At 40.2% G+C, this 12706-nt stretch overlaps 1 protein-coding gene across 1 annotated transcript in view; it reads left to right on the top strand.

Moving 5' to 3' along the window:
* Positions 1–12706, top strand: part of LOC124612850 (glutamate receptor 1-like) — a 502148-nt gene that overhangs the window by 382184 nt on the left and 107258 nt on the right. Inside the window, exon 6 of the mRNA XM_047141279.1 lies at positions 121–241. Within this exon, the coding sequence (XP_046997235.1) occupies positions 121–241 (121 nt within the window). The remainder of the gene's footprint in view (positions 1–120; positions 242–12706) is intronic.

The following is a 12706-nucleotide window of genomic DNA, read 5'->3' as shown; positions in this document are numbered from 1 at the left end:
TATATCGTTCAGTAACATCTGCACAACGTTAACTTCAGTTCAAAATCTCGAGAAGCTGATTATTTAAAAAGTAACCGAAAATGTGTTATGTAATATACCTGACAAAGTTGTTTGTCGCAGGTGGACCAACAAGTACGTTGTCTTGGACTGCCCCACGGAGATGGCGAAGGAGATCGTCGTGACTCACGTACGCGACATTTCACTGGGCAAGAGGACCTACCACTACCTGCTCAGCGGACTGGTGAGTCAAGCGCCAGCCGACACACGTCACATTGTGCACAGTACCACTGCTTAACTTCTCTACGTGGAACTTCGTTATCGTTTCTGTACTGAAACACTTGGTTCAGCTTATAAACGCTGCGTAGAATATTGGAAATAAACGTAGGAAATAAATACAGCAACTATCTTTAGTAGAGATTATTTCGGCCTAACTGGTATCTAGCTGCTTATATTGGTTTGGCTTCAAGTCTTGCTACCTGATTCGGAGACTTCCACGTTCGTCTTGGCAGAGTGTGTATGTAAGAATAATAAACCTGACGTTCTGATTCAGACAGCCCAAAGGGTGCTGTGGATGTGATTTCTGGTGCTCATTTGAGTCAAATTTACTAATCAAGACTGTAACGGATGAAATCGAATCAAATCGGTTGAGACGGTACGGAAATGTATACCGTTTGGGTGAGAAATGATGGGTTCCACCAAATAAAGAAGATTTCCATAAAGAACATGGGAAGAGGGAGTCGAAAGGGATTCGTCACAGAGGAATTTTCAGGTGGAATATTCTAAATATTGGAGACTTATACGTTACGGTGCGAGAAAAAGCTGGCTGTAATATCGCAATATAAAAAAATATTGCACTCTTAAAAACAACGACAAGCTGTACAAAGGTAGTTCGTACTTAAGTTCAGTCATTCTCAGATCGTTCCACAAGTCTTTCCCTACAAGTTACCTCTTGCCTCTAAATGAATAATTCACTGGAAAGATTTATCGACGGGCCGATTAATTAGTAGCTAACAAGATAATATGTGATTTTTCGTACTCAACAGCTGCGACACCGAGGCAACCCACAGTGATGAACAATGCAGCTCATTAAAACTTCTGTTGCTTTAATTGAGATTACCTAATTATGGTCCATCATTGGAAAGTTTCCTTTTAATTGGTACTGGATAAGGCCAGTGAGCAAAATGCCCGACGTCATTGTTCGAAAGCAATAACCGATCAAACCCACGCCATTCTCAACTTAAAATATTACGAAAAGCGAGGGAAATGATGGGATAGAATATGCAGGGGCGTTTCTGACTTTCTGTTGTAATACAGTTAACGAAAGAACACGGATAGTGGTCGATTGCTCCACTCCGAACCATCCGCCGCCAGCATCTCATGCTTTTTCGCTGAAACTCATTTAAAAGATACAATACAAATTTATTAAATGATATGCAGAAAGTATGGTTGTCACCCTGAAATAACGAATTCGACTAATTATGCTGAAATAGATGATGATTAAGCTACCGAAATTGCACTCAACTTACTCGTACATCTGCTTCGTACAAGGAAACACACGATAAAAGTGCGAGGATTAAGTAAAATCGTCTATCTTTTTTTCTTAGCAACGTTGCCTTAACATGTGTTACAGTTCTGGAAAATTCTTCCAATGTAAATATCCACTGAAATGACAAAAATATTCACAGATTTATAGATAATGACACATTTCATCAGCTATATTTAGTGGTACTTTACTCACCTTTTAAAATAGATCACTATGGACATCAATTATATAATACGAAGATAATAAGAGTAAATGGAAACACTTCACTCTATTCTGAACATTGTTTCCATTTACAGATGTGTTGGTCAGCACATAGCTATCAATACCAAACATAGTTTACTTCAGTTATTTTAAAATGTTCGGACAAGTTGTAAGTTGTAAGAATAGAAGTTAAGGATGAAGGAAAACGAGACCGTAGTTGTGGTTTGTACAATTCTTTATCGACTTGTAGTATCGATGAACCAAACGAACTTTAGCTATGGAGAACAGTCTCCCCCTGCCCCCAAATTTCTATTCGCGAGTGGCAAATGGGAATGTAAATTGTCAGTAAGCATCTAATCACATCTGCATTTTTCTAATTATACCGTCATGATCATTACTCGAGATGTCTGTCGAAGGAACTAATATGTTCCTAGACTAGCCTTGGAGTTTATTCTCCTGAGATATTAAAAGTAAGAGCAAAGCAAAAACCATTTATTTTAATGATTACTACAGAGCACTACTTACCCTTTCTGTGACGTCTTGTACGGACTATGTAACATTGTTATGAAACTCCTGTTTATTTTTTCTTTCGCTTTCACAAACCTAACATGTCGTAATTTACATTCTAACTAACAATACACGGGAACCAGCCAGTACTCAGTTTTCTAAGTGACGCTTGGTTAGTGTAGTCTGATAAATTTCTCTGGTACAATTCTCCCCCAATTGTATTTACATGTCAATTGTCGTTGTATAACCGAACTTGTGATTGATTCAAATGACTGATCTGAAAAATCCAACAAGAAATGCGTTCACCCACTCCATTGTTACGTGACGGAGACCGGAAGAAACAATATATCTAAAAATGTCCAGGATGAGCGTAATGAAGTTATTGGCATGGGCCACCGTTCTGAAATATTGTTGTCATTTAGTATAGAACTTATCTGCAGCAGTTCTGCTACAAACGCCACTGACGAATCGTGACATAGTGACTTAGATGAAGGGGAGGGCGTGAACAAAGGTTTTAAATGGGTCGCAATACAGGATGGTTTTATGGAGCGAAGAGTCGATAATTAGGATAGAATATTGATATTATCGTCTTCAGTTCGAAGGCTACTTTGATACACATCTCCATGACTGTTTGTCCTCTTACATCTCTCTTCATGCCTGAGTAACTACCGCAATCGACATCCATTTGAACCTGCGTACTGTGTTCATTAGTTGGTCTTCTGCTAAGATTTTTACCCTTTAAAGTTCCCTTCATTAGCAAATTTACGACTCCTAAAAGCATCAGCAAATGTCCTAACAACCTTTCTATTCTTTTTGGCAAGTTACGTCATACATTTCTTTTTTTACCAGTTCTATTCACTGCATCCACATTAGTTATTCGTTCTACCTCTACTATTCACCATTCTTCTGAAGCGCCACGTTTCAAGTACTTCCATTCTCTTCTGGTCTGAACTGTTTATCGTCCACGTTTCACCACCATACAACGTTAAACCACACACAGCCGGCCCGAGTGGTCGAGCGGTTCTAGGCGCTACAGTCTTGAACCGCGCGACCGCTACGGTCGCAGGTTTGAATCCTGCCTCGGGCATGGATGTGTGTGATGACCTTAGGTTAGTTAGGTTTAAGTAGTTCTAAGTTCTAGGGGACTGATGACTTCAGATGTTAAGTCCCATAGTACTCAGAGCCATTTGAACATTTTGAACCAAACCTCACACAAACAACGTCAAAGAAGTTATTCGAATGTTTAAATTTATGTTCTATATTAGCAAATACCTCTAGTTCCGAATTGATATTTTTGCTGTTGGCAGTCTACATTTTAGATCCTCTCTACATCACCCATCACTAGTTAATTTGGTGCCCTAATAGCAAAAGTCAACTATTAATTGCAGTGTTTCATTTCCTAATCTAATTCTCACAGAATCTTTTGATTTAATTCAACAATATTTCATTACCATTGTTTTACTTTTGTTGGTTTTCATGTCATAGCCCCTTTTCAAAACATTATACTTTCCATTCAACTGCTCATTCCAGTTATTTGCGTCTCTGATGGCATTAAAATGTCATCAGCAAGTCTCAAAATTCTTAAATTCTTCACTGTCAACTTTAATTCCCTTTCTAAATTTCTGCTAGAGTACCTTTACAACTTGCTCTATGTACAACTGAGTAACATTTCTCAACCACTCCTTCCCTTTCATGTTTTTCTTATCATGGGCCTAGTTGCAGTCTGGTTTCTGCACTAGGTGTAGATAACTTTCTATTGTTGTTTTGCCTTTAAAATTTCGAAAAACACAGTCCTTGCACATTATCGAAAGCTTTCTCTAAACCTACAAGTACTATAAATTAGGCACCTTTTCTTTACTCTATATTCTAACTCGTAGTAGTAGTTTGGCATCTATGACTTATTCGACTGACAGTGCATCAGCATTTAAACTTGTCAGCACCTACTTTGTTTGGGATTGCAGATACTACAGTTAGCAGCGACATCATCACACTTGTAACATTGTACCTGTGACATCTGTGTACTGATATATATGATCTGAATACCATTTAAAGACCTCACCATTGCATGTTATGGGGTTGTCACATGTGAATTACGCTACAGTGCAAACTAACCATTTCCTCTCACGTGGCCACCAGTGGCGGGTGTTGTGTAAGAGAACAAGAGCAAGTAAACACCCTAATTTTGACAACTTGCGGAATTATTGGTTATTTGTCTTTGAATGCTGTTAAACGTAATGTAGATGCGGTAATGTAAAATACATGGCACTAAATCTATCGTGCTTCGCTACATCGCTCATCTTCTAGGTTTTGTGAAACTTGGCATCAGGGTCACCAGTACATTTTCAGTTGAGCACGTTTTAAGGAGCTTTTGCGCAAGTGCAACTGGCGTGATGTAATTGCATTATGGGCCAAATGCTTACAGCTTTGATAAACAATGTGCACGATTCACAGAGTGCACAGCTAGCCCTTACCAATCAAATACAAGTTTATCTCAGTGCTACTAAGTGGTAGTACACTGCAGAAGATTTTTATCCTCTTCCACTTGGCATTAATCCTGCTAGTCAGAAGCACACTCCTCAGATATGTCAATTCACTCGATATATAGTAAAATTAGATCGGACGTCAGCATATGTTACAGTTATACTGATAGAAAATTTTGTCTGATTCTGAATGAGATGTATTATATTAAGTTTAGGATATTATATTAATCCATTTCAGGCGTTGAGAACGATAAACCAAATAATCGTCGATTATGAGACTATAGAATTTATTCGTGTTTCTGACATCTGTTGATCGTATGGTGGGTCAGGTTCCATACATAAACAATTCTCGAAAAGCTGTCTCTTGGTTTCCTTGGCATTCTCTTAGATGTGGGATTGAAGACAGTGTACTTTTAATCCTTATGGTTCTCAGCGCCTCATTTGAATTCTAGTCAAGTTTCAATGATGGTAGACAGTACTACTTGTATTTAAGCATTTACACCAATGGCAGTTTGTATTTGGAGCTGGTCGTTTACTGTGCTATCAAAACAAAAATAGCCAGGGAAACTAAGCCGCAAAGGAACTAGGGCATCCCAGACCAGATCTGTTGACTGAGAAAGTGACAGAATGAAATACGGGTGATTATAAGGGATCATTTAACAAAGAAGTACATAATAAGCGTAAGTTGTTGTGTGGGTGGAACGTAAGAATGTCTGATTTTCAGCCCATAAGTTAATTCTTTAACTAATACTTGTGTTAGGCGTCTGCACATTCGTTCAAAAAAATTAAATAGCACGAAAACTCCCACTTACACAAAAATGCGAAACAGGAATTAGCGAAAGATTAAACATTATTTAGTTGTTGCACTAAATTGTACTTAAGTATGTACAAAACAACATAAGTCCACAAAAATCATTCTTTTTTCAGACGGGTTGTGCATATTGTTATTATCATTATTATCCGCGGCTGTAGTGGTATATATATGCTGATAAGCTTGATTGTTATATAGCACATGCTGTTATTTTCAAATACTCATGTATATCTGAATCTCAGAATTTGTGAACATCCAGAATATGTACTCATGAGCCGCCACTGGTGGCCACCGATCATCGTGCATGGTGCTCGGTGATAGATGACCAGAGGAATATTTTTATTTGCTTTTATTCTAGTAATCATCCACTGACTTTTTTACAAACACAGTGCCTAAAAAAAATAAGTGGAATACCGACAAGAAAAGGAGGAAACCAACTGAAATTTTACGAGTTGAGCGAGAGTGAGGTGTTGTATTACAAAATGGAGTCAAATTTATAAATAACTAGAAAGTATGAGCGCACTTGGCAGTATGATGTTGCACCCTGTGATCGCTCAATGTCATTCAATACCATCAAGACGACATCCCTCGATCGACGTTAGCACTCGTGTTGTCGCTCATCTTCATACATGGCAGTGGACGTTTGAAAATTCATGACGCTAGCTCAATTGTCGTCAGTTGATTTAAATGTTATTCCCGGCTGACTCTTAATTCAATTACTGCCACGGGGGTGAGGAGAAAGAACACATCCTGGTGTTACCAGCATTATGTATATTTAGATGTTCGATTAATCTGAATGGTTTGCAATGTTCCAGCGATTCTATTCGATCTCTATGCTGATGTACCGACAAGGACCATTTTCGCAGATAAACATGCAAGTACGTAATGGATGTTCAGTTTCTCAATATAGTTCGTCGCACTCGCATTATACATCCACTGTAAGAATCATTTCATGCATTTACATTTTTGGTGTCCCACAATATTGGTTGGCTAAATATTATGACGATACGTTGTATAAAACTTCCACAGATATTGTTTATCATGTAGTCAAGACTTCGTAATGTAGCCAAAATCGTGCATAAAATTGAAATGTAATTTGTTTATTAACACTTTTCTTTTCACTGACTAAATATGAAATATGAATCGGGATTGGAGATGATGATCCTATCCTTTTCAGTATTAGAATGGTCAATATCGTGTTCTGAATAACGCGTATCATATAATGTCCAAAAATTTACACGACCCAGGCTCTCAATTCGGCACTTAAATGTCTATTCTTCGCTCTCGAAATGTTCGATGTGACTGTCTTTCACACGCAGGGTTCAATTTAACGGTGTATGCACTGTTTTTAGTATTTTAGGTACCCGTTAATTAATATCTGGTAGTTAATAAGCGAACTATTTTTATTCTGGTGCGTTGTTTGTATCAGTTACCCCCGCAACCGTCCAAGGATGAGATTCTCTTAATGCTCCGCGCAGACGCGTTTCACAATTTTATAAAATGCAGAATTACGTAAACTATAGCTTTCCGTTGCGTACAACTTTCGTGGGTTCCACAACCATAATAGTTTCCCAAGAGTATTTTTCCCAGGTAACACAAAGTTAGAATTATGTTGTCGGAATCATTTTCACTTCACCCGACAATAAACGTCTCTGATCACCTCGTCACACGTAATGTATTTTAAACGTGCTTGAAGAGTCTTCAAATAATCTCCTTAACGAATTTCGCAGTCGCGTACCACTTTTTCATCGGCTGGCCCGATCGCAATAACTGCAGGTAGAGAGCTCAATAATGTGTTACCTGTTCTTTTATATGTATTAAGAAACAAACGCGCCCCTATCTCTTTCTGTCCCGCTTGGTCTTTGCTACTTTGCTTTATTACTTTTCATTATATTGCTTCTTATTAATACTGTGCAGTTATTAAAATTTCGTATTACTTTCCCCTTTTCAATTCTTCCAAAATAAAGTCCATTTATCCCCAATTTTAATTAATGTGATGCTAATTGAGACGCCTGCCCGCATAGTACCGTTATAACCCCCGCTGGTCTGGATGCATGCACTGATTTAGTGGGACGGGTGTCATAAAGCTGAGGTAGGCTGGACGCTAACTGTTGTAATTAGTGTCTGATATAGTACTGTGATATGGTTGGGAGCAGGATACAGGGGCTGCTGGAGTGGAAGGCTGAGCAACAAATTGAGGATAGAATGTAAAATTTAATTTATTACGCAAGAAAATTCATGCAAGGTACTGGTAACAACATATTGACATACAACTTGTTCAATTTAAATGTACATCAACTGATTTAACATGAATCAACAAGTTATCTAACATCAAACAATATGCAAATATGAGATTTAAACCTTTCCCAAAATTTTAATGCTCGTAAAATGTTATTACGAAACACAGAAAATTACCAAACTGGTCACTGTATTTAAGCCTTTCATAACCTAATGGGCAAAGTGGCTTACAGGAAATAACATCACAGACGTACACCAATATCTGCCCTTACAGCACTGTTTTACGTGACCTTGTGTGCCACAATGATTCACAGAACCAACTCATATAGTTAAATGGTAAATATTACCCACAATGACGCTTGCGTTATAATCTTACGTAGCACACCGATTTACCAAGACAATGCAATTAATGCCAAGTACAGTCTGGTCCAGAATAACGAGTGCCTACCACTGATTAAACTACGCAGAATCAGTAATGAACTGTTTTACAAGGCAAGCACATCCAGTTCAGACAAGTTCAGAAGACAGTGCCTCCATTAGAATTATACCGCAAAAATCCATCAATAGTCGTAGGCCAGACGGTGATTCGAAAAGGATTGATAACAGGTTACCGCACTGTTGGCGGTTGGCACTAAACCCCTGGCGATAGATGTGTGGGCCAGAAACCCCGTTGCAACAGGAGCCGTTAACAACTGTACCCACAGAACTCTTTCTAAACCACACCGTTAAATGACGTCAAAGGGGTTTCCAAAACAGTTTAACGCTCAACAGTAGTGCGTAAGAGAAAAGAACAAAAAAAACACACACGGCATTTACAATTAGCCTTGAATTATTCCTAGCTGTGGTTAAGATTGAATTAATTTTAATCCAACAGGTAAGCTGTGGTGTCACAGTAGACTTAAACTTTACTTGACTAGCGTGACAATTTGGGCGTCCCTTAACTGACATAAGTTCAGTAACAAACTGAAATGCAATTTAAAGACACTCGAGTAAGAGTATTGTGAAGCACTTCATCAACAACTTAAGCAAACACGCCCACATAGGCACTCCAGTTCATACGTAAATCAACCAGGGCACAAGTCAGTATTTCGACATGCGACGTGGGAACACTCACTGCTCAGCAGCGCAAGGCAGAATACGACAGAAAGAAGTCTCGCTGTAACTCCACCGGATGAAGATCCACCAAACTAACAGCTCACCTTTAACAATATTAACCAAATGCCGCTAATAAGGTAATGGCCAGAATAACACCAGCCCGTAGCCACAGCGTGAGGAAGGTTGAACTCGTAAACAGAACGAACGACAGCGAGTCACCGCAGCACCTCCAGTTCCGCTGCTCGGCCGGCCCCAATGCAACTGCCACACTCACGCCACTTGCCGACGCGACTTCCGCGGTCTTTCGGCGTCGCTCCACACAGGCTCTCTCTCTCTCTCTCTCTCTCTCTCTCTCTCTCTCTCTCTCTGCCTGAGACTCCCATTCGGCTTCCCGCACGGAATCCCAGAGGGCGCACCAACCCGCGCACTGCAAAGAGGATCGAAAGTGATCGAACACACTACACCGGAACAATCAAATCGCAGGAGCACAGCATAGAGTAAATATCTCTGGAGTGAGCATTGCGTTCTGCGCATGTTGTCAACATTAAATCAGGATTGTCACGTGTTTTCGGGACTTCGCTGTGCGTGTGTGCTTTCTGCAGCGTTTGAAGTTTATAATATCAAGAGTTTTTGTTGTGTTTCACCGTTTGTTGATAGTGTAATAGCGAGGGTGAATTACTGTTGTTGCTACGGATGCAAAGAAAAATATGTGAAAGGAGGGATAATAACGTTTCATGTGTACATACCGTGTAGCTCTAATTATAGTTATCATATTATTAAGAGACACTGTATATGTTTAAAAATTTCTAGACGCCTTATAATTAAGGCTTGATTCTGTAGACCTATTTTTCTACGATTTTATGACTATATAACAGATATTACGCCTCGTACAAACGCTTACAAACATTCGCTTCCTCTCGTAAATTTGCTAGTGGAACAGGAAAGGGAATGATTAGTTGTTTCAGTTAATACTATCCTCCATGCATTTATCAGCGACTTGACGATTATGTATATAGATTACTCAGTCTATTATTTATTTAATAAACTGGGAGCAAAAAATGCGTTAAATAAATACCTCAAAGTGCCACCAATAAGAAAAATTGTGCTTTAGGTCGCAAAAACGAGAAAATAAATACGCAGAAATACAAGAAAAAAGGACGAATTAGCAGGGATATAATCGCTAATGTGTGGCAAATTCGACGTGTTTCGGACACTTGCAAAAGTACTAGCGTACTGTCAAGACGTTTTGCAGGACTATCACTGCAAAAATGTACGTCAGGCTCTGTACCAAAAATTGAGTGCATCTGAACTATGACACCTATCGCAAAGAAGCAGAATGTAATATCACTTGCCCTTAAAAGTTAAGTAGGTGGTTTATTCCCGGTATCAAATGAATACTGTTAAAATATCTGCGCAACATATGTAAATAATCCACGACACGTACGAAAAGAATCCGTCTGTACTAGGGATGTAGTGACATTCTAAATATACAGGGCGCTATATGAACAAACACACGACGTCCCGAGATCACGTGACCAGCCCGGCAATGTATGTTGACAACACAAAATCTGTTCTGCGCATGTGTATGCTCACTCCAGAGATATTTACTGTATGGAGCACACGGCACATACTGAAAAGACCATCTTAATGAAGATTAACGTTATTATTACGCCACCACTATATACGTAAGACATCGTACCCATTCTTCGTCAATTCGTGAGTTATACCTACGAAGATCGTATCTCGCATGCATACGAAGAAAACTAAATGACTACAGAGACCTATACGCTCTCGCGGTCAGAATGTTGGCCTTTGTCATATTAGCTACCAGACAGACACTGTAATTTACAGATCCCAGGTTCGCGATCAGCTGCAATCGGATTCTTCTATTTCTCTGAAATCAGGCTAAACTGCAGAATTTTTACGATCCGTCTTCTCGGCTGGTCACAAAGTTCTTCCTATCTAGAACTCACTTAGCGCATCAAATGTTCGAATGTGTGTGAATTCATAAGGGACCAAACCGCTTAGGTCATCGGTCCTTAGACTTACACACTACTTAACGTAATTTAAACTAACATGTAAAAACAACACACACATCCAGGCCCGAGGGAGGACTCGCCAAGCCTCTTTCAGCACATTGACTATTTAATTTGCAATATTCTTTACTTATCGGTGATGTATAGACATATCATTTCATTAAATTTCAAACATTTGCACTTTTTGTTTATAATTCGTTAAATTGTTGTCACCATAGGTCACAACTACTTCAGCGCAGTTCAGTGATGTAGTCTCTGATACGTAACGTCCACCTCCAAAATTAAATACCACACGAAAGAGCCAAAGAAACTGGTACCCCTACCTCATATCGTGCAGGTTCCTGGCGAGCACCCAGAAGAGCCTCAACGCAGCGCGGCATGGACTCGACTAATGTGTGAAGTAGTGCTGCAGGGAAAGGACACCATGCATCCTGCAGGGCAGGCCATAAATCCGTAAGAGTACGAGGGGTTGGAGATCTCTTTTGAACAGCACGTTGCAAGGCATCCCATATATGCTCAATGCTGTTCACATCTTAGGAGTTTGGTAGCTAGCGGAAAGGTTTAAAACTCAGAGGACTGTTTCTGGAGCCATTCTGTAGCAATCTGTGACGTGTGGGATATCGTATTGTCCTGCTGGAACTGCCCATGTCCGTCGGAACGCACAATGGACATGAATGGATGCAGGTGATCAGACAGGATGCTTCCTGAAGTGTCACCTGTCAGAGTCGTATATAGAAGTATCAGCGATCCCATATCATTCCAACTGCACACGCCCCACATCATTACAGAGCCTCCACCAGCTTGAAGAATGGTTCAAATGGCTCTGAGCACTATGGGAATTAACATCTTAGGTCATCAGTCCCCTAGAACTTAGAACTACTTAAACCTAACCAACCCAAGGACATCACACACATCCATGCCCGAGGCAGGATTCGAACCTGCGACCTACCAGCAGCGCGGTTCGACTGAACCGACTAGAACCGCTCGGCCACAGAGGTCGGCCCAGCTTGAAGAGTCCCCTGCTAACATGCAGGGTTCATGGATTCATGAGGTTGCTTCCACACCCATAAACGTCCATCCGCTCGATACAATTTGAAACGATACTCATGTATCATTCAACATGTTTCCAGTCATCAACAGTCCAATGCCGGTGTTCACGGGCCCAGGCGAGACGGAAGGCAATGTGTCGTGCAGTCATCAGGGGTACACACATCGATGATGTTTCGTTGAATGATTCGCACGATGACACTTGTCGATGGCCCAATACTGAAATCTGCAGCAATTTGCGGACAGCTTGTACTTCTGTCACGTTGAACGGTACTCTTCAGTCGTCGTCGGTCCCGTTCTTGCAGGATCCTTTTGCGACCGCAGCGATATCGCAGATTTGATGTTTTACCGGCTTCCTGACATTCACGGTACACTCGTGTAATTGTCTTACGGGAAAATGCGCACTTTATTGCAACCTCGGATTTGCTGATTCCCATCGCTCGTGCGCCGACTATAGCCCCACCATCAAATTCACTTAAGCCTTGATAACCTGCCACTGTAGCAGCAGTATGCGATCTCACAACTGCACCATTCACTTGTTATCTGCCGACCGCAGCGCAGTATTCTCCCTGTTTATACATCTGTGTATTTGAATACGCTTGCCTATACCATTTTCTTTGGCTCTTCGGTGTAACTGGCTTTAAATCTCAGCTCGCACTTAACCGAACTGTTTAAAACGTTCTAAAGAATATTTCAATATCAATTTTTAGGTTCAACTGATTTCTTATCAGCAATCAGTTAAGCGAAG

This window comes from Schistocerca americana, chromosome 4 (assembly GCF_021461395.2).
Source record: "Schistocerca americana isolate TAMUIC-IGC-003095 chromosome 4, iqSchAmer2.1, whole genome shotgun sequence".
Taxonomy (NCBI): domain Eukaryota; kingdom Metazoa; phylum Arthropoda; class Insecta; order Orthoptera; family Acrididae; genus Schistocerca; species Schistocerca americana.
The sequence above is the reverse complement of the archived record's forward strand: the minus strand, read 5'-3'. Positions and strand labels throughout refer to the sequence as shown.